General features: G+C 42.4%; 1 protein-coding gene across 1 annotated transcript in view; it reads right to left on the reverse strand.

Moving 5' to 3' along the window:
* Positions 1-23,395, reverse strand: part of LAMA3 (laminin subunit alpha 3) — a 1,062,926-nt gene that overhangs the window by 333,773 nt on the left and 705,758 nt on the right. Inside the window, exons 34-35 of the mRNA XM_078687418.1 lie at positions 12,872-13,011; positions 3,229-3,344 (exon numbers count right to left, since the gene is read on the reverse strand). Coding sequence (XP_078543544.1) covers positions 3,229-3,344; positions 12,872-13,011 — 256 coding nt within the window. The remainder of the gene's footprint in view (positions 1-3,228; positions 3,345-12,871; positions 13,012-23,395) is intronic.

Below are 23,395 nucleotides of genomic sequence, written 5' to 3' on the forward strand. Positions count from 1 at the left end.
CAGGACATCCTGCTGAGGAGAGAACAACCCTGCCCCACACTCAAGACCCTTTGTCCCCATGGCTGGAAAGAATACACAAAACACAACAGGAGAGCTATTCACAGTCATGTGACCTAGTACACAGGCAGAAAGACACAATTGGTTTAGGCAGATAAATTCCAACTTCCTAAAAGTAGCATTTTCAGAATTGAAATTTAAAATCCGGCGTTACCATTAAAGAGGGTTATAAATTCCAATTCAAATGAGTGGAAGAAGCATTTCTCTATCTCTTCCCAAAACTGGTTATCACTTAGTAAGTGTAATAAGTGTAGTAAAGTAAGTGTTATTCTATGGGAGAGATAGTCTTACAACAGTGAAAAAATACTTTAGGAGTTTTTCACTATCAGGACATGTAAACCGTAAATACACTTGTCCTACTCTTCAAATACCATTCATCCTACCTAATGAGCCTTTAGGGCCTACTTTCAGGGTAACTTATAAGTATTGAAAAGGAAGGTTTAGGCCTGGCAAAAGGTATAGTTTTCCAGGTCGAAATCGGCAGTATAGAACTGCGCTACAGGCTGCAGTAGCAAGTTTTACAGTGCTACGTTAGTGGATTTTGACGGTTAGTTGATGGTGTCTGCACTCACCACGGAACATGTGCCACAGGGATCAACCACACATATTCTTATAGAAGGACATGACCAGGTGAAGTTATAGGGCCATGATGGTGACAGAGACATTTAATGTGGTGCCTCTGGATTCGCCTATCAAAGTGAGACATATTCTGCCGACTCCAGTTGGAAATAACACAACAGTTAATACTCATCTTGTCACAGAAAAGCGAATGATTCTAGTCCAGGTATGACTTCCACGAGGCCCATCGAGATACGTAATTTGAATCAATGTTTGACTCGAGGACTCCCCCCTTAAGCTAAGATAATACAGTAAAGGGCTTCAGAGGACACACCAAATTGTCTTGGGTAGAAGTAGAAAATCAAGATACGTTTGGGCTCAAGGCCCTTCAGGGTTGGTGGCCCTGGAGGTACCCACCAGTTAGCTACTTGAGGTGAGCTCCAAATGCTGCATAAAGCATTCAGACCTGTCCTGGGCTAAGGCATAATATGTAGCTGAGTTATATCTCCACAAGCTCAGTAGGTATCTTCGTGATTAGAGCAGATTGCAGACCAATTCAATCTGCCTGTTCCAAGCTGAAACAAAGCTTGTGGAGTGTTGCAGGGAGCACCAACGCTGTACTGAGCAGCAGGGAGAGTGATTTAACTTGCAGAAACAAACATGAAGAATATGCCTCGTGTTCAGTATGTTGATTTTAGGGAGATTGTGGAAAAGAAGGGCTCTTACTGTCTTTAAACAATGTATACCTCAACACATTTACGCTTCAGGGAGATTAAAAATATTCTTTATGATTCTTGAAAGTTTGCTGTCATTTTAATCTTGTTGGGAAAGACTGTTGCCATTTTCTGTGTTTTTAATGGGGTTGGGGCTGCATGTACTGGACCATGATTTTGTTCCTAGGCCCCCAGGAATACTCCTTTCAGTACATTCTACATAGCGATGCAAAGGCACAGGACACGATGCTCCAGCTCATGATACTTAATTCGATTTTGCACTTTTTTCCCTCTGACTTTTTTCCTCAGATGAATCAAACTTATTTAGCAAATATTTCTCTGAGGGGCATATTACCAAGCAATAGCGATAATTATCGCTATTGCTTGGTTAGAGACAAAAATGTATCGCCGACCTGCGGCGATTTTTATCGCAGATAAACCTTGGTATTACCAAGGTTTATCGGAAATGCGATAAAAAACGGCCGCAATGCATGAATATCGCTGAAAAGTCAGCGATATTCAGGCATTACCGAGCTAATGCTCCTAGCCATGTTATCCACTCCCATTGGATAACATGGCTAAGAACTGCTGAGGGCAGGTGTTAGCTTTCGGAGATATTCGCGCTTAGCGCGAATATCTCCAAAAGTTGGTAATAGGAGATAGCGATGTTAGCGACTGTTTCCAATCACTTTGCATGTTATTAGTGATACATTTCTCTGACATGCAAAGTGGGGCCCAAGATGGTCGCTATCTCCTACTAGCTGTCGCTAACTGGTGTTAGCGACAGCTAGGTAATAGGGAGATAATTTTATCTCCGCTTTCTTGGCTTTTAAAGCCAAAAAAGCGGAGATAAACCCCCTTGATAATATGCCCCTGAGTTCCTTCGGCTGCTTGCGGTAGTTGTCAATGTAATAAGCAAAAAGAAAAGATCAGATTGCAAACACTTGAGGCTGAAATCACAACAAAACACCATGGCTGGATTACATTATGTACATTCTGCACTGACAAATATACAAAATAAGCAGCGCAAAAATGGCACATGCGTATACATGGGTCGGTCGAACCTAGGGGGCATATGTAGGTAGCCGTTTGCGAATCACAAACGCCGAAATTCGGCGAATTTCAGCGTCTGCGAATCGCAAACGGCGTTTTGCTATGTAGGTGCATATTAGCAAAATAAGGAATCGCAAAAATTGCGATTCCTTATTTTGCTCAAGCATTTAAGGAATCGTAATTTTGCGATTCCTTAAATGCTATGTAGGAGTCAATTAAAAAATGTGATTCAGGCTTAAGGAATCGCAAAATACCACCTACTCCAAGTAGATGGTATTTTGTGATTTCCTTTAAAAATTAATTTTTTTTTAAATTTCAAAGTGCCATGTGGCGCACAGACATGCCCTTAGGGCATGTCTGTGCGCCACATGTACTTACAGGCGCATTCCAGGCGTGCAACAGATGTCCTTTGGACCCCCTGGCACCCTTGGAACTGCGAATCTCAAATTGCGATTTTCTCATAGAAAATCGCAATTTGAGAATTTATCCCCCTTCATTCCTATGGGCCTCTTGGCCCATAGGAATGAATGGCACACTCATTCCTTAATTGCGATTCGCAATTTGCTAATCGCAATTAAGGAATATAAGGTAATCGCAAAAAAATTGCGAATTATTACCTACATTCCATTTTGCGATTCCTTAAAATCGCTATTTCAGAATCGCAAAATGGAGATTACCTACATATGCCCCTAAGTTGCTAAGCACTTGTACAATTCCCTTAATATGGCCTTTGGTGTTGTTTCTCTTCTGTTTTGCATTTCGATGGTAACTCTTAAAAACTGATTCGATTCTCAGAAATCCTTTTGGTTTGCCTACTTATAGTTGAACATTAAAAGGTCACACTTACTCATGATAGAAGCTGTTTCCTCCACAACTACTGATGAAGTCAAAAGACTTGTCCAACGGTTTCTCCAGGAGCAGTTCATGTGTGTAGTTGTCGGCTGGGACGGCTAGAATGTGTCCCTGTAAACATAATCAGAAGATACAAGTCACTCATTCACATCGTATCAGCTGTATCACACGTTAAAACTTGTATATGCCCCCTATGTTAAGCTGTGCCCAAAGAGACAATCTGTGCAGCCGCATGTCTGATTTGCAAAATTTGCGAAAGGCTCTAGCAAGTGCACCGTTGTTGAACTTATATGTGCCCTGGATAACATTTGAATTGGACATGTTTATTATATGTTTGGAAATGGCAAGAGGCCTCTATATACATGTACATGAAAACTGTTAAGCCCTGTGTAAGAAGGGATGCATTTAGTATGGAGAGCATAAAATAAGGAAGGTAGACAAGTGAGACCATACTACAGTTTATGTTGGCTTACATGTGAGGAACAAATAAGACAGATGTATTTAGTGTGTAACAAGTGTGATTTAATTATAGTGTGTGTGATGTGTGAATTATTCTGTTACTGTAGTGTGAATGATATTACATCTTCATTGCTGCAGGCGTTGTGGTTGGGGATGAATGATACGAATATGATTGTCTATGCTCCCACTTGTTTGTACTATTAGCATTTTTGACGTACCTGTTTGACTATGCTCCCTCATGTACCTACCCCACCCCACTTATTACCTACAACTACGCTATGCCCAATGTTATTTACTCTCCTGTTCGTACCCCTTCTTTGTAAAGCGCTCTGATATCTGCAAAGATCTTGTTCGCGCTATATAAAACTTTCAAAATAAAATAAATAAATAAATGCATAGAGTTTGCTGAAGGACATTTTCGTGCAAGCTTGCTGAGACTAGGGGCCCAATTTAGAGTTTGCCAGACAGGGTACTCTTGTTGCAAATGTGACGAAGTACCTTATCCACCAACGCCTCGGTCCATCTGCCTCATTTAGAGATGGACAGACTTTAAGATTTTGGTCAAATGATCCCCTGTTGGCTCAGTCAACTGAAAACCTGCTCTGACAGCCTGACAAAGTAGGGGCTGTTGGAGGACGGACATTACACCGTCTGCCCAATTTAGGGCAGATAGTTTAATTTATTTTTCGTGTCTGTCTCTGCCAGGAAAAAACTAGCAGTGAGGGACAGAACAAAAATAATGAACCCCCACATCCTCGGAGAAAACGTCAAGGGTGTAGGGGTTTTCGTTTTTTGTTTTTCTAAAACAAACTCATGCTATGGGAGTTTGTTTTTAGAACAACAAAAAGCTTTTGAAATGTTTGGTGAACAATCTTCAAAACTGAAGGCGGACATCCACCATGCTTTTTGTACATTGAAAGGAACTAACATGACGACGAGTCATTTCAATGTTAGAGATGACTGCTTGGCCAGTTCTCATATAAATTTGGGGGAATATAGTGTATTAGGATGGTGTAGATAATGTCCTCAGCCACCCTGATGAACAGAGTACAGTACGTCAAATCTTAAAACAGGCTCTATACTTATTTGTAGACATCTAACGAGATAGGTAATACTATGTGTCTCGGAAAATAAGAATCTAGTGATAAATGGAATGAGTGGGACTATTTTCATTGATACAATTTTTGTTGTGTAGTAAACTAGGGACCCCTTAATGAGAAAATATGTTTCATTCAAAGAAGAGAATAAACAAGACTTCTTTAATGCATTTTAATTTGCTTAAAAGTTTTGTTAACACTCTAATAAATGCTTGCCAAAAAGGTACTTAATAAGACGATGAGAATAAGCATGTGAAGTAGGTGAATGGATAGTTGGCTCCACCAGTGAGTTGGCTTATGGTTTGATAGGTAGTAGATCAGTAGGCAATAATAACTAGCCTGTTTCAGTGAGAAAACACTCCACAAACTCCCATTCGAGGATGTTGGATCACTGAAGACCTGCTCTGAATATTGGCTGCATATTCAGAGAGAGAGCAGAACTGCCTGTAATGTTGTTTAATTTTAGACTGGGAACCAGCTTTGAATCAGTGCCAACATATTCAGATGTTATGTAATGTTAATAAAAATGTAATATAGCGCACTACAGATATGTTTATTTCACCTGATCTCCACAAGTGTTTGAATTTTTATGGAACTAGATTGCCAAAATGTTGAATTTGTGGGCACTGGAAGGTGCTAAACACCTACACTAATCATTGCAGCTAATTGGCAAATACTAATTTGTATATTTGACCTTTAAGTAAGTCCATAGTAAAGGTTTACAACACTCAATTTGGAGAGTTCAACATCATTGCAATAGAGCTGATCAGGCGCTCCACTCCAGGCCAAAGTATTAGCATGTCAGATCAAAACCATTTTGGGATGTTAAAGCCCTACACAATTCAGGAAGGATATCAAGACCTGACTCTTTGAATGAACCACAGCGCCCAGTCAGACCTGCTTTCCCTCTTCCTAAACCCCCCCCCCCCCCCCCCGGCTCCCAGGCGCCTTGAGAACCTTACGGGTGAGTAGCAGCGCTTATCAAGCACTGATTGATTGATTGATTGACACTAATGTTACATAAGTTAATGGTAAGGTGTGCTTTGATACCCGCGAGTTCGAACTGCATAATGCTGAAAACTGAAACATGCAAAGTATGCTAGTTTGTATGTTTCTGCAGCAACATAGCCTAAAATTGCTTTTTACTGCGTGGGCTTTGCCATTCTTAAAGCCAGGATTAAGACAAAAACTGCAACTGTGTAATTCGGTTTGGAACAAGTTAGAATGTTTGTTTTTGCAACATTCAACTAATTCAAAATGTATCACAAGCCAATTAGGTTTCAAGCACAAAAGTCACAAATATGATTTCTTTAAAGTTTTATTCTTGTCACAACCTTGGCAGTTCCTAAATCAGTTCTGCAAGGAACTCAGCTTCTGCAGTGGCTGTGAGTAGATTTCCCCAGCTCGTACGACAGCTATAAGGAAGGTTTACCACATCTTTGCTGCCAGCACACAATCGTATTGGCCGTGGGTCCAGAGTATGGCACAGTATAATGAATTTAACATCACTGCATTCATGCGGGTCTCTAATACCTATAAATGTCCTTTTCACAGACCATCAGAGTTCTCTGGTCGCCTAATAAGGGTGTATTAAGTCCAATCCCTTTCCAGTTAACCTTGGTGGATGTCATATGGGTTTTCAGCCAGAGAGCAACAGCCTTGAACTCGATGTCAAAGTGTGTTAAGATAGTCCCTCATTGACTAGCCTCTTTTGGTTATCTGTATCTTTAAACTCTGACCAGTTAGAGATTTTTTAGAACAGCGCTTTTTGCAACCAGTATAGGTATGTTGTGAACTGACCTGAGTACTAATAGGTCAATTCCTAAAATACTGAATCGTAGTGGGTCACAATTCGACATATGTCATGAATATTGTGGAGAGATGTCCCAAATTGTGATTCACTATGGTTTGCATCCATTTCAGGGACAGTGGGATAGTGGCCTAGTGGGGACAGCAGGCCACCTTGTCTGTGAATGCTTTTAAATAATTTATAATAAATTAGTGGCAAAACTGGAAAGCTTGCACTAGAATCCAAAGGTAATTCTCCATTTTCGGTCATCTTCCGTCCCATAGATTTCACCTGGTGACATGTCCAATGAGCGAGATGTATATATGTATTTGTGTTAGCACATACTTAGCTGGGTAGGTGTTGGGAGATTGTGTAAATCATGTGGCGGTTCACTTTGAATCACATTTTACATATTTATAACTGCATTTCAGATATTTATATTTTTATTCAGTCATAGGGAGAATAAGTGGTTTGTTGAGAACCATACGATGTTTCTGTCAAGTACTAATGCCTGGCTTCCAACCCAGGATGCAAGGCTCCAGATTTGGTAGTTTTAGCCACTGGAATTCAGTGTTAGCACCTCACCTCTATTAGATGGAACCTCAGCGGAATAGGGAATTTTACTAGACTTGCAATAGAGGTCTAAACCTTTAAGTGCAGTCAGTTATATAATACATCAATGTATGGTCTAGATCTAAAAATATTTTGGCAATTTTTAAATATCATTTAATATAGGCGGGACTGACAAATACTTCTCACAGAGTCTGGAGTCTAAACACCCACTTTGCTCTGCTGGAAATTTTGTTAAAATTAGGGGTAGGTGTAACTACCGTAATTCTCTCTAGCATAATTACTCATAATTACTGCAAAATTATTCGTAATTATGTGTAATCCAGAATTTTGCGTCATTTTTTGTGTGCCAAATGCACCCTTTCATCCAAAATAAGGACCCAAGGATGCAGGAAAATAGCACTACATGCTACAAGACACGAACAGCAGTAACCATCAGATGCTCATTTTCCCCTGTGGCCAGATGCACAAAACATTTTTTCAGTTGCAAACAGCCAAATTAGCAGAATTTGGGCGATTGCCACCAGAAAAATGCTTTTTTAAAGTTACAAAATGTGATTCATTAACTTGTTACCGAATCGCATTTTGTGTTTGCGATTCAGTATTTGAAAAGGGCGTGTTTAAGACGTACCTTATAAATACTGAATCGATATAGTATGTATTATGGTTTTGCGGCTGAATTCCAGTCGCAAAACAGTAATACTTTACCACCAGTTTACTACTCATGGTAACCCATTCCCAAAGTGGAAGCATCCCAAAGGACCCCTTTCCCTTTGAGTATGTATATAAAACTATGTTTAGGAGCAGGAAGTGGTCGCACGGACCACTGCCTACTCTTAATAAATAGAACTACAAAGTTGTATTTTTTATTTTTAAATGCCTCCCATTTCCCTTTAGACAAAATGGCTGAATAAAAAAAAAAGATTGCTTTATACAAAATGCAATAACTGACATGGTGGTCTGCTGACTTCAGCAGGCCACCATACCTGTGATGACTGTGATTCCTAATGGGTTGCAAATTGCGACCTACCTCATTAATATGCACGAGGTAGGTTTATTTGCGACCCACTAGGAATCACTAATGAAACTCAAAAGAGTTTCATACATTAGGAATAACGATTTCCTAATTGCGATTCAGAGAGAGTCACATTTGGAAATCGGAGTTCCAATTATTATTATTTTTTTTTTGTTTGAATATCTTTTATTAGTTATTTTGTTAAGTTACGTTCAAGTCGTACACAGATATGAAACGGTGACATAATTGTGGCACAGCATCATCAGTACATATCATGCCAATCATAGAAACACAATATTGGTAACAGGTAAAAGATGACATAATAAGAGCAAAGCAATGTTATGTTTACATCATGACTAGGCCATTAGTTCCTGTCGTGCACTGGACAGATGTGGATACGCAAATTAACAACAGCAGTTTGCTGAAAACGCCAAACAATTTCCAACCACAGACCAAGGGAATGGGTAGGCAGGGGTATCCATTATATAATTCCTGTGGTATCGTGTAATAGTAATCGTGGCATACATGTAGCAGGTATTCAAATCTTTTGCTTGACACGGGAAACCATGAACAACTACCCGGGAATGTGGGGTTGACAAAAAAACAAACTAGGTAAAGGTGAACTAGGAATGTGTGGTTCGATCAGGTCGGTCAGGAACGGACGTGTGCGGTGTCATGGCTGTAAGGAAGGTCGATGGATGCGAAACGCAGTGGGCTCCACATTGAGATAAGATGTGGGGGGGGGAAGGCAGGAGGACAGACCACGAGGTCCGGTCTAGGGCATGCGGGGGTGCGAGACCGGTATGTAGCCAGGGATGGGAGGGAGGAAAGGAGGGAAAGGGTAGTGGGAGAGGGGGGAGGAGGAGGAGGGGGTGGAGGTAGAGGGAAGGGGTGGGAGAAAAGGTGGGGGTAGCAGGGTGAGGCGGCCGCCGCACTCCCGGATTTAGAGAATGCCTTTCTGCAGGCACACTCGGTGATAAGTGGCCAAGGTGTTGTCCCAGTCTTGCGCTATAGGGAACTTGCGCAGTCCAGCCGTCTCTTCCCTATGTAGTGCCACACTCTCCGCCCTCGCCCAGTTATCAAATGAGGTGCACCAATGTGCGGGTTGCGGGGGTGCTCTATTCTTCCAGCGCTTGGTGATGAGAAGCTTTGCAGTTATCAACCCCTGGTCCCAGAATCTAGCCTGTACTTTGGTCTGCTTCGTTCTCTCAAACAGGCCCAGCAAGCATGCCTCCCAGGTGTGCGGCAAGCCGCCTCTGCCGCTGCCGCCAAACAAGCCGAAATCAGTGGCCAGTAATTATTCAGGAGAGGCACTGCCAGAGCATGTGGAGTAGATGCGTATCTACAAGTCTGCATCTGGGGCACGCTGATGAGTTTAGGCCGAAGTATTGATTGATTTTGTCCGGAGACAAGTACGCGCGATGCACTATGTAATACTGTATGGTTTTGAATAGTGAGTTACGCGGAATATTAGTCGCCCCAGCCAGTACCACCGCCCATTCCTTATCGGTCCAGGCGCGGCCTCTGTCTACAGCCCATTTGTCTCGCAGGCGTTGCGGCGAAAATTGTGTGTGTGTGTGTAGTGCTTGGGCAAGCCAGTGTATTATGTGAGAGCCGTTTCCCATCACATGTAAGTACTGAACCAGTAGGTGGGACGGTAATTCCACTGCGAGGTCGCCCCAAGCCCGTCTCAGTAGACTAAGCAGTGCCGCGTGTGTTAGAAATTGTCCAGGTGATAGTCCTGTGTTAGCTGTCAGGGACTCAAACGAAAGCAAAGTACCGTCCTCAAAGAGGTCCCCCAATGTTTCCAAGTCAACACTTGTCCAACTGTCCAGTGCTGTCTCCGTGAGCATGCCGTCCTCCCAAGGTGTTCCCAACAGCGGTAAATTGGGGGCATAAGGTGCGACCGAGCACGTAAGCTTTAGGCTCCTCACAAAACACCTTCTCGCCACCGCGAGGTGCAACTGATCTGGACAACGTTTCTTAGTCAGGGGGTGAAATACCGCATGTATCTGAGCCACCGTCATGACGGTATCGACCGAAGTCGTGTCGCAGAGGTTCCTACCGTTCAGCCAGTAGGCAACCCACTGCAACTGAGCTGCCAGATAGTAAAGCTCCTGGTTGGGGACAGATAATCCCCCTGACTTCGTTGTCGCATATAGCGTTTTTAGCGCCACTCTGGGGCGCCCTGCATTCCAGATCAGCTGCCTAGTTAGTGTTTCCAGTTCACGGAAAGTTTTAGTCGGGACATACACTGGCAAGTTGGCATTAAAATACAGGAGTTTCGGCAGCATAATCATCTTGGTAAGGGTAATCCGACCCGGAACAGTTAGTGGAAGGGTGTTCCAAAAAGTCACCTGCGCCGTGAGTGACGAAATGGCTCACGTGAGGTTACCCTCTAGTAAGTCAACTGGGTCTCGGTAGATACGTATCCCCAGATAACGGAAGACGGTTGAGTACCAGACGAGTTTTTCACCCATCACCATAATGTATGTTCCGGCGTGTCCGCTGCAAAAGAGTACACTCCTGATTTTGCCCAATTAACCCTGAGGCCTGACTTATCTCCAAAATCGCGGAATATGGAGGTGAGCGCACGCGGAAAGCAAGTCAGGTCTCTGATATAGATCAGTAGATCGTCCGCGTATAGCGACACCGAGTGTATCCCATCGGCCAAAGGAATGCCCCAGTCCCCACCAGAGGCGCGAAGTAGTGTCGCCAAAGGCTCCATCATTAGGGCAAAAATTAATGGGGAGAGAGGACACCCCTCCCTAGTGCCTCTATGTATTTGGACCAGGTCTGATAGAAGCTTGCCTGTGCGCACCCATACCACTGGACCTTGGTAGAGGATTTTCACCATCTGTAGGTAGTCCTCTCCCAAGTCAAATTTCTTGAGCACGTGCATCAGGTACGTCCACTCCACGGAGTCAAACGCTTTCTCCAGATCGAGAACCAAACATCCAGAGCAAGGCCACTTAGACGTGGCTAAGCTTTGTATTCGAAAGAGGCGTCTGATGTTATAGGACGTACTCCGGGAGGGCACAAAACCATTTTGGTCAGGGTGTACCAGGCTAGGCACCAAGGGAGCCAACCTCTGAGCGAGTGTAGACGCCAGGATCTTGTAATCCGTGTTAAGGAGTGCAAGCGGTCTGTATGACCCCAGATTGAGTCCATCCCTGTCAGGCTTCAAGAGGGATATTACGTGTGCCTCATTCAGATTTGGGGGGGAGAGCAGAGTTGTCTACCGCTGCCTTATACATCCGTAATAGTTCAGGTGTAAGAATAGTGGAGTAGGCCTTATAAAACTCCGCAGGCAACCCGTCTGGGCCTGGGGTCTTACCATTGGAAAGGGAGAAGATGACCGTCCTGAGCTCTTCCGCCACAAGTGGCGCACCCAGTTCCTCCCTCTGCGCGTTAGTGGCGAGTGGCAGGGGAAGTTGTGATAGGTATTCTGAGATTTCTTCTTCAGTGACCTGCAACCGGGAGCGGTAAAGGCCCACATAGTGATTCGTGAAAGCCCCGTGTATGGCTCTCTGTGTATAGACTGTGGAGTCGTGAGCGGTACGAATCGCTAAGACTGGCACCGTTTGAGTGTCTCGCCATATTAACCAAGACAGAAGTTTGCCCGGTTTGTCCCCAGTATGGTGTGTGCGCGCCGAATGGGCAGCATAATTCAGGTTTTTTGACCTGTCCTAAAGGCGAACGTGTTGCTCTCAGGCCGCCATTAATCTCGTGTCGTCTCCCTCAAGTGCTTCTCGTTCACCATCTAGTAGGGCAGATTCTACACATGTCAAGTCTTTCCACCTGGCGTCGCATGCCCGCTTGCATGCCCAAACAGGCACCCCTCGTAACTACCTTAAAAGCATCCCACTCTATTTGCGGGGCAGTTGCAGTGCCAGTATTGTCCTCGAAGTATCGCAGAATGCAATGTGAGAGGGTCTCCCTATATGTGGCATCCAGTAAAACGTCTGGTTGAAATCGCCATGTGGGCGCCAGTGGATGAGGGCGCTCCCAGGCAAAGTCTAGTGTATGCGGGTTGTGATCAGAGTGAGTGCGTCCCAAATATTCGGTGTCAGCAACATGGGGGAGCAAGTCGCTCGTGAGCATAAATCTGTCTAGCCTAACATGTAAGGCATGGGCACCCGAGTAGTAAGAATAAAGTCTCACATTGGGGTTTCGGGTACGCCAAACATCATGCAAGACTCACTGTGTTGCCCAACTTGTGAGCGCCCTCTGTGCTCCACTCGTCGGTGCAGTGGCTAAGGGGGGGAACGAGAGATCAAGCGCAACATCTAGCACACAGTTAAAGTCGCCTCCGATTAAAAGTGGGACACCCGGCCATGGCGCGAACACCGACGACAGTCGTGAAAAAAACCTGGAAATCGGTGTTCTAATGTTAGTACATCTAGCCCTTAGTCCGTTGTTCCTGTGCTCCTGGAGTAGGATTTTTGCCCCAAATTATTCTAAATTACACAAGCTGGCGTAATCGTCAAAATAAATTAATTTCAGGTCACACGAGTAATGTGTAATTACTGAAATTACACCGGCTACTCTGGCCTAGTTAAAATGTATCCCAGGACTATTAAATTGTTATCATTTGAGCTAAAGCATTAATTCAGAACACTGAAACTGTTTTAATAAAAATAAACGGTTCTGACATATGACATTGTGTGAGTGGTTTGAAATCACATACAGTCTGTAGTTAACTTACCAGAACCAGCGTTTTCCCATCAGGGACTTTCACAGTAACAGAAAGCTCCGGGGTTGTTACGTCGAGGGCAATACGGTGCTCTGCAATCACCTGGTCCCGACATCCAAACACATGAGGACAAAACGAAGCATTGAAGGAACCTGTAGGTATTGTAAAGCCATATTTATGAGACAGCTGAAAGAAAGGTGAGAGAAACCTACAGGAACTGTAAAGCTACACTGATGAGAATGTTCATTGAAAGGTGAAAGAAACCTGAAAGCGCCCTAAAGATACACTTATGAGACAGCTCATAAAAAGAAATAGATTGAAACTAAGAGACAGAAAGCTTGAAAGGGAGAGAAAAAAAAGGAGAGAGGAAGAAAGTGAGAAAGAAGGAAAGATAACGATTTAGAGAGAGAAAGAAATAGAATGGGTGGAGGATCAGACAGAGTGTGATGGAGAGTTAAATAGAGATACATGGAAAGAAAGATGGCAGATAAGACAGAGTGTAGGGAAGGAAAACAAAACAATTACAAATAGGGAGAAAACGTGTTTAAATGTTTCCTTACCTAGAGGAGCTTCTATAACAATATGCTTATTTTAGTAAATGTACTTACAGCCCAGACACGTGTATTTACAAAAAGTACATTTATTACATAAACCACACTAAAAGATGCTAAATGAAAATGGTACAAAATCAGTCTTGACTGTTTAAGAGTCATTGAGACCACAGATGCATGGACGTTTTAAGTCATGATAAACAAATGTGGGTATGATAAGTGGTATATAAAATGTAACGAAGCATAAGAGTGTTCAGGACACCTAAGAATGCTGGTCCATTTCTTTACAGGCTAAGCAAAAGGAGTGCTTGGACCAGTTTGTAAGTTATTTTCAGACTTTGAGTATGATTTCAAGAAAGGATAGCTGAGGATCTGAGAATCTACCTCAAAACAACAAAATCCTTCTCATCTCTTGCACCACACCCACCCTACGTGGTGTGCTATAGTTAGTGGATATGCCACTGGCTATGACCCCTCTGCATCTGCCTTTGTCTAAGACAGTCTGAGGTTACTTCTTTAATATGACAAGGCGACGTTGATAGATCACCTACAGGTTAGCAGAGGAGGGTAGGTCTAGGGACACTCTCCCCCAAGGATCACTTTCTCCCGCAGCTGAGTCGCGGATATCTGTCTGACCAAAGGGGTATCACTATCCTGAGTCTTGGGTGGAATCAACCTTACTGCATCAACACAGGTGCAGTATTCTCTAATTTACCCATGACCTAATGGTTTACCCACATACTTCAACAGATAGGGTAGGCAAAACCCGTTTTGGTCCTGATGAAATGCCATTTGACCCTCTTGGCAACTGAGGCATGAAACATGTGGAGCCCGCCATATCTTTCACATATGAGCTATTAGGGTACATTGCGACCTCAAGCTAACGTCCTTGTTTTTATATTGTGAAGGGACCATAACCCTATAAATATTTCCCTGGTTCCCTTAGACTCTGTTATACTCACTCCTTTCACCACCCTATCTTTGCAACCCTTCATATGCACTCATTTAACGGCATCTACAGATCAAAAGATCTCCGCTGAAGAGCCCCCAGGCCTGGCAAGCATTGCACCGCCGGCTTGACGAGGAGCGCCCTATGATGAAGTATGACACCTTTCGGGGTGTGTGAGGGCACTATGATCTGACCACTCGGAACTCCGGTGATTCTCCTAGTCACGCTACTGATTCTATTTTGATTAGGCTTTCTTTTACCTTTCAAGAGGAACTAGTTCATTGGTATGTTTTATCTACATAAACAGAGACGTAGGACCAGGAACGGTGGAAGTATTAGGAAGTGTATATAGCCAGGTTCCAATGTGACGCAGTTTACTGGCTAGGAATAACACACAACAAAACTATGAAGGACATGCAATAAAGCAGGAGCTTTATTGTGAGGCCTTACCCCCACCCCCTGCTGTGCAAGCATTTCACGGGCACTCATGCCTTCCCTTCTTTCCCTTCAATAATGTACACTAAGACCTTTGTGATGTTAGAACGGCCGCAGCTTTTTCACATCATATGTTGGAACACGCTTGCCATGATGGCATTGGTCATCAACATGCTCATTTCTAGCTTCTCTTGGATTACAAAGTAAAGCATCTTCATACAGGTTATACAGTGTACATCCTACTTGTGCCCACACCCTTCTTTCCGATTGGGCCCTTTGAACCCAAACACTCTTGGTCACTCGTGGGCTTTTCCCTTGGCACGGTCTTGCGCCCTGATGCTGCCATGCCCTGTGTTTGCCGCCCGTGGGGGTGGGGGAGGGGTGTTAGCCGCCCTCTCTCTAGGGTCGGCTGCACCTCCCCGTCAGCGGTACATTTCAATGGTACTCTTCAGAGTGTCAAGCACAGACTCGGTTATCTTATCAGCCATAACCATGCCTAGGACAGACAGTTGATGCATTTTCCAAGGAGTTTGGTGTTTCCAGAGCCAGCTGGCTTTTTGCCACAGACTTATTTTTGTTTTTACCTCCAACGAAATTCACAGTCACATAACCTCGATAAGATTAGCCTCAGTGTATGGACACCATTCTTCAGTACAGTATCATAAATGACTCATAAGCGCGTCATACTTTTCAACCGGCTATTTATCACAAATTAGATTACACGGCTCTACACATTGTGAGCAGTGATTTTCAGCATTTGCTACCTGGATAAAACTTTTGAGGCTCTTCCTTTGATAACTAATCAGCTCCAGCACTAGGAAATAAGGGACAGTAAAGGGTGTACTAGGGAGGTAGAAGAGAGGAGACAAATGGATAATGGTCGAAGAAGTTGATTGCTGTTGTCTTCGTTCTATTTTACAGGAAACAAGGTTGTAAACCCTCCCCACGATGAGCTTGGTGTGAACCGGAAATACGTTGAGGGAACATGGGTCTGAGGGAGTTAAGGATAGAACACAACGCAATGTACAGAGAGACATAGGGGGAGCACGAGCGACTTGAAGACAGGGGCTCTGTGAGCAGTAAAGTCCATCCAGTTATTAATATTTTAAAAATAAATAAGACATTGAAGTTACATAAGAATAAGGGGTGCCATCATATTTCATCTCCATTCTGGCATACAGCTGTTTGCGCAGCCTTTGCATAGCAACAGAACTGGACTCTGGATTTAAACATGCTGGTTGAATCTGAATATTTTATTGCCTCTGACCAAAGCCTTTAGAAAGGACAATGCTTGTTAGTATGAAAACTCAGGCTAATTTGGCAGCCAGTTTTCTAAAGCTAGTGGAACAATGCACATTGGGAGAGGGATATAAAATATGCACAGGTTTTAACATGTCTCCTAAGTCACTTTTGGAGACTTATTTTGAAATGTACAAAAGCAGCAATCACCTATATCCCTGTTGATTAAATTGAAAAAAATGTCCCATAGGGATGTTGTTTGCTGTTAGGGGTATGCGTTTTATGCTTCCTCTAAGTAGATTTTTGACAGTAGGCCAGCGCTTAATGTGAGCCACTGGTTGCAGGGGGGGCCCACTGCACTCATTTAGGGGAAACAGGAAAGACAGGAAAAATGGAGGATGAGAAAGAAAGGAAAAGAGTGACAAAGGGAGAAAACATGGATGAAAAAGAACCTGCAAAAGTGAGCTAAATGGGCAGGGCATTTGTGGTGGATGAAAGAGGCATGAGGTGGAGTCATGACTAGACTGCCTTGGTATTCGGCGACCCGACATTTGGCAGCATGCAGCAGGCTTCTCAAAAGAACTTTGGGCCCTGGCACTTAATCATTTACAAACTAGGCACTGCATTAGGCTAGGTTTACAATTAATGTAAACTAGAGGTGAGCAAAGTAATTTATTCTGCCTCAGAAAGGGGAGAATGTTGCAGTTCACCAAGGAATAACCTTTGGAGCATCTTTGTAATTACCTTTGAATTTTTTTTATTTTAACCAATTAAGTAATAAAAACTTCAAAAGATTTTTTAACTATTTGGTTGAAAACTCATTCTTCAAAACGGTAATTTGCTCCATTTTTCTCACACAAAATATTTTTTCGATATCGTTTTGAGATGTGAAAACTTTACAAATTTGAAGGGTTTGCGACATAACGTCACAAAGTGTGTGGGAGCAAAGAACGCAATATCACAAAGCCCAAATATAAAAGGATGCCAATTGTGAGGAAATGGGGTCCATTATATGGTGTTGTTGTGCAACCTCACCATGTAATACACTTACCAATCCCTTTATAAACCTTTGGTTTCATCTGCCAAACCCTCAGCTCAATCCTAGAAAGCTGTGGCACTGAGAAGCAAGGCTTACAAAGAGGAACAAGTGTAAAGCATTTAAACAGCACCAAAACGATTGAAGAAGAAACCAACACTCAAGAAATCCGTCATCAATTAATAAAAACAGACTCTATTTTTATAAGAATTTAGACACTGGAAAGGAACAGATCCACCGGAGGGTTCTGGAGATATAGATTTTACAAGCAATAATAAATCAAAGCAATTTCACTCAACTGCAAACAATAAGCGTCAACGAATTTGACACTTTGGTAAGTGTCAATGCGGTCGATTAGAAGAACTAAGGGTAATCAACTCCAGCGGAGAGCTAGTCAGGGGGACCAGCAAGGTCCTCGGGAACAGTTACCTTCACAGAAGAAGCAGTCCCCCAACAGTTCCAGGCACTTTATCCACGTTGTGATGGATTCTTTTGGAGTGGTCCTGATGCAAGGAATGAAGGATGCTGAAGATGCTCCAAGGATGCTGTGGATGCGATGCGGTAGACAGGGGTCTCTCTGCATGGATTCCTTGGTCCACAAAGAGGATACAGGGGCCCTGGTTGCAGGGTAAAAGTCCCACAAGGTCCTCTCTGGTCTGGCCAAGTCCAGTAACCACTGGGCTACCAGTCACCAGGCGTCGCGGTCACAGGCCATTCCTTCCTGGGTCAATAACTTGCCTGCTGAGGGTCCCAGCAACTCTCCTACAGCACTCCCAGGCTCAGCGAACCTGGGTGCAACACAGTGTGTCGGGTCTTGGGCCTTTGTGCTGCATGGAGGTGGTGGCAGCGACTTGAAGACTTTGGGCTTTGAACTTGCCAAGACAGGCTTCTCCAGTTGTGTGCTTGTGCTGCGAACAGGAGGCCAGTTGGCTGTCCCTTGGAGCCTCTTGGCTTGACTGGTCGCTAAAGACAACTTCTCCTTAAGCAGGAAACAGCAGGGACAGCCACCAGTTGCAGCAGGGGCAGTCTTTGACAATACAGCCACTCCTTGCTGGTCCCTCGGTGCAGCAGGGCAGTCCTTCTTTGGTCCCTCTTCCAAGTCAGTTGAGATCTGAGGTCTGGGTGCCAGTGGTGCCTCCTTTATGCTTGGAAAGTGCACTCATGGCAGGAAGGGGTTGGTAGCCAATGGGCTACCAGTTTCCCTCCCACCTAGTCCCCACATCTTGTGGAGTGTGGCAACTTGCAAGCCCGGTATACACCATTCTGCCTACTCCCAACACTGTGAGACCCCCCTTGTGGTGTTCAGATCTCACAAGCCCATCCCTGGGTTGAGGCTACCTCAGCGCTACATGCCCCTGGGGAAACCTTTTTGGCAACTGGTTTTCCATCGCTGCTCCTCTTGCTAGCCTGTCTACCTAAACAATAGGGCAGCCCTCCAGTTGGTGTTACACATCTTCCTTTCAAAGGCGGCTTCTCTTTGCAGTCTGCCTTTTGAGGCTAACAGTCAAGTGGCTTACTGCAGGAGGGAGATGACACCTCCCTTGCCTGCAATCCCTCATTATTCTCCATCCTGAGTGTCATTGCCATGTCTCTCGAGGAAGGTGCAAAACTGTCTCGTGGAACAGGCTCCGAGTGTGCACATGAATTTTTAAAGGCAACAAAGTGGCAACTTTGCCAAAGCTGCACAATGAAACAAGTTACAATAATTTCGACTTGAGCTACAAGTCAAGCGTAATGTAATGAGTTGTTTGATACCTTGGAGCACCCACTTTGGTCGCACCATTCAGGAGTTATCACAGCTGAGGGCTCAGCATGTAACCCTGTACTTGGCAATTGTGCAAAGGTTTTTCTCGGTAATAACTGTAGTTATGTGTATTTACTGCCAGGACATGTAAAGTACATGCCTTGCCAGTGTCATATGTTGCACCCTCCTTAGGACTTGGTAGGACTGCCCAGAGGGGTGACCTGCACAAATGTACAGGGGAAGAACTTTGCCATTGCTTTCAACAGCAAAGTCAGGCTAGCAATGCACAACTGCTGTACCAGCCTGCAGTGGAGAACTGGGAGATTCCCTTTATTTGTGATTCGTGAGACCTCCAGGGTGGCACAACCTGTGCTGTAAGCCTTCGGGTACTCCTCTAACTGACATTCTCTGGGTACCAAGGTACCATATATTATTGACTTACAGTTAAGTTAGCCATTTGAATTTGGGTACCGCCAATTTGACATACACTTTAGAGTCAGGGCACTGGCGCTGAGGTCTGGTTTGGCAGACCTCAGTGCACTCTCAGAGTTGAAAAACCGGCAGCATCAGTTGAAAAACCTGAGAGTGGCCATACAAAAAGGTATTTCTTTCCATCAATCACTCTCCAGTATCAAGCAGAATTAATTAAACAGCAGTTTTATTTTTAGGTAATTAAAAATATCATAAAAGGGATTTGTTAGCAAGAGATCACTTTAATTTATGCAGACCTGCCAACTTTAAAATTACTTTTACTGTGTGAGGAAAAGGTGGGTCTTCTGAAGGGGAGGAGTCTGGGTTGAGCAGCCTTAGGCCCACGTAAAATGTTACATTCCGATACCTACACAAATGCCTTTCTACACAGGAAACTAAGTTCTGCCAAAAGATATTATTAGAAAAGATCTGGACAAAAGCAAAACTTGCAGAATTCCATGCATGAAATCCCCTTTCTGCATTTAAAACCCCATTTCCTACTGAAAAACACGGAATAGGAGGCATTTACCTCACCCTGGGAGAATGGTATTTTATCAGCTACTGTAAATGCATCACCCTCTTCCAAACTCTCTGAGGTAGGGTTTTACAATGGAGCAGCTATCTGCCCTTATTCAAAATAGTATAGGAAAATTCTCTTTTCCCAGGGGGCAACAATTACTGCCCTGAAGAAAGTCCAGCACCCTTTATGGGGCACCAGCGGACTGAAACATGTTGGCAATAGGGTCTTAGGACCATAATATCCTTTTTGACCCGAATTTCCCTTTTTAATGTCCCTGCAGATCCAAGAATGAAGGGAAACTGGAATCTAACAGTGGATTTTTAAATCTTTATCCCTCCGGCCAAAAACATCTTACTGAGTGCTCCTTGAAATATGGTCAAGACCACCCTGACTTCTAGGCGTCACGGTGTCCCAATGATGAAGCATGACACCACTAGGGTGTGTGAGGGAATATAAAACAAAAGGACATGCTTCCTTTCCCACTTCATAGTGGTGTAATATTCATAGCTTCACGTATGGGTTTCCACCAGTGTTAGTTCAGGAATTGTCCACAAAACTTAACCTGTCCCAACAGTAAAGTAACCAGGGGAGTACTTTTTGTGAAATAGTGCTTCAACACATGAGGGTGCACTCCCCTCTTGAATTCCTCTCGGCCCTTCAACGAGCGAGTAACTTCTATCGCTTGATTTGTGTACCACGAAAGTAGGACAAGTCCTGGTGTATTTTACATGTCCTGGTTGTGAAATACCGTGTATTTCGTTTTTCACTATTGCAAGAACTGGTACACAGACAAAATATCGATTTTTAAATATCGATATGCAAAAATATCGAAGTTTAAATATCGATATACAAAAATATCGAAGGTAAGTAATATCGACAGTCTAAATATCGATATTGGCATGATATCAGTAATATCGAAGTTGTAAATATCGATGTTAATAATATCGAAATTAATAACTTTGATGTTACTAATATCAATTTTTAAATAAATTTAGTGTATATTATATTGTATTTATTATGTTTTATTATTTATTTTTAATGTTATTTTATTAAATATTGTCTTTTACTACTGTAGCGGGTTGTGGGTTTATAGGGGAATAGGGTGGGAAGTAATTTAATTATGTTAAATTAATTATTAATTAGTAGGAATTATTAATTAATTAATTGAGAATTAATTTTTAATTATTTTTAATTAATTTATTAATAGATAAATATGTTCTGTAGCGGGTTATGGGTTTATAGGGGAATAGGGTGGGAAGTAATTTAATAATAATTAATTAATTGATATATGTTTGTACATATTTTAATTAATAATTAATTGGTAATTAATTTCTATTCATTATTTAATTAAATATTATAATTTTTTACATATTTATAATTATTAATTAGTTGGTAATTAATTATTATTAATTATTTAATTACATTAATTATAGTAATTTTTTTATATATAATTTATTGTTATTCTTAATTAATTAATTGTGCAAAATAATATTAATTATTAAATTAAATTAATTACAGCAAATGTGCTAATATATTTACTTTATTGTTATTGTTAATTAATAATTAATTGGTAATTAAATAATATTAATTAATTTTGGGTACAGGGGTATTTTTAGGGTTCAGGGTCAGTTTTCAGTTCATGGGTACAGGGGTATTTTTAGGGTTCAGGGTCAGTTTTCAGTTCATGGGTAAAGGGGTATTTTTAGGGTTCAGGGTCAGTTTTCAGTTTTTGGGTAAAGGGGTATTTTTAGGGTTCAGGGTCAGTTTTCAGTTTTTGGGTAAAGGGGTATTTTTAGGGTTCAGGGTCAGTTTTCAGTTCATGGGTAAAGGGGTATTTTTAGGGTTCAGGGTCAGTTTTCAGTTTTTGGGTAAAGGGGTATTTTTAGGGTTCAGGGTCAGTTTTCAGTTTTTGGGTAAAGGGGTATTTTTAGGGTTCTGGGTCAGTTTTCAGTTCATGGGTAAAGGGGTATTTTTAGGGTTCAGGGTCAGTTTTCAGTTTTTGGGTAAATGTGTATTTTTAGGGTTTAGGGTCAGTTTTCAGTTTTTGGGTAAAGGGGTATTTTTAGGGTTCAGGGTCAGTTTTCAGTTTTTGGGTAAAGGGGTATTTTTAGGGTTATGGGTCAGTTTTCAGTTCATGGGTAAAGGGGTATTTTTAGGGTTCAGGGTCAGTTTTCAGTTTTTGGGTAAAGGGGTATTTTTAGGGTTCAGGGTCAGTTTTCAGTTCATGGGTGAAGGGGTATTTTTAGGGTTCAGGGTCAGTTTTGGGTTTTTGGGTAAAGGGGTATTTTTAGGGTTCAGGGTCAGTTTTGGGGTTTTGGGGTACAGTCGTACAGGGTAAAAATAAAATAAATTTAAATTAAATCAATTAAATGAAATTAAAAAATATAAAATTACATTAAATTATTAAGTTTTTAATTTATTTTAAATGTATATGTATTAGTTTTAATTTTTTAATTATGTTTTAATATTTTTATTTAATATTTGTAACATTATATGTATTTTATAATTATTTTTACATTATTATTAATACATTTAAAAAAAAGATATTTTTAATTTCGATATTTTTGTACTACGATATTATTTTTTCGATATTTTTGTACTTACCTTGTTAGGGATAGGATTCCTATATTTTTGACTTCGATATTTTTGTTCCGATATTTTTGTATTTCGATATTTTTGATTTCGATATTTTGTCAGACATTCGCAAGAACTAGCTCTCCCATAGGATATCATTGGAGCTGCATCGTAACATTTTTACAAGTGTATCTTTCAATTGAGAACAGTTAGAGATTTGGGGCCAGATGTACGACCCTTTCATTTAGCGCCTCGCAATTTGTGACACATTGCGAGTCGCAAATTGTGAGGTGCTAAATCAAATGTACAACAGTGTGTTTACACTGTTTTGCGATTCCCAATGGGGACGCAAATTGCGAGGCTCATTAATATTAATGAGCCTCTCGCAATTTACGAGCCCATTGTGAATGGCAGCCCTCCCAGGGATGGTGGCCTGCTGGCCTCAGCAGAACACCATGTCTAGGACTGCTTTTTAATAAAGCTACTTTTTTTTAAAATGCAGCCCGTTTTCCTTAAAGAAAAAAGGGATGTATGTAAGAAAAATTAAACTTTTCAGTTTCATTTTTTTAAGGGCAAGCAGTGGTCTCTGGGACCACTGCCTGCTTTTAAAACATATTCTGCAACATACTCACAAAGGTGAAGGGTTCCCCTGGGGACCCCTTCCCGCTTGTGAGTGGTTTACCACCTACTTGAAGTAGGTGGTAAACTGAGTGTTTTGCGGCTGCAAAAGCAGTCGCAAAACACTAGTACATAGCATGTTGACTCGCTATTATAAATGGGCGCCCCTTCCTAATAGTGAGAGTTGCAAATGCTATTTTGTGAGTCAGGGACTCGCAAAATAGCATTCGTACATGCTTTTACCCTTTTTGCGGCCGCAAATGGGAGGTTTTCCCGTTTGAGCTGCAAAAAAGGGTCATACGCCTGGCCCTTGGAGTTTACGCCCTCTGAACTCAGAATTTAATAACACACGTTTTAGTAAAGGTGTTTTTTAAATTGTGTGTTTGAAAATGCCACTTT

The sequence above is a fragment of the Lissotriton helveticus genome, chromosome 4_1, assembly GCF_964261635.1.
Source record: "Lissotriton helveticus chromosome 4_1, aLisHel1.1, whole genome shotgun sequence".
NCBI lineage: Eukaryota > Metazoa > Chordata > Amphibia > Caudata > Salamandridae > Lissotriton > Lissotriton helveticus.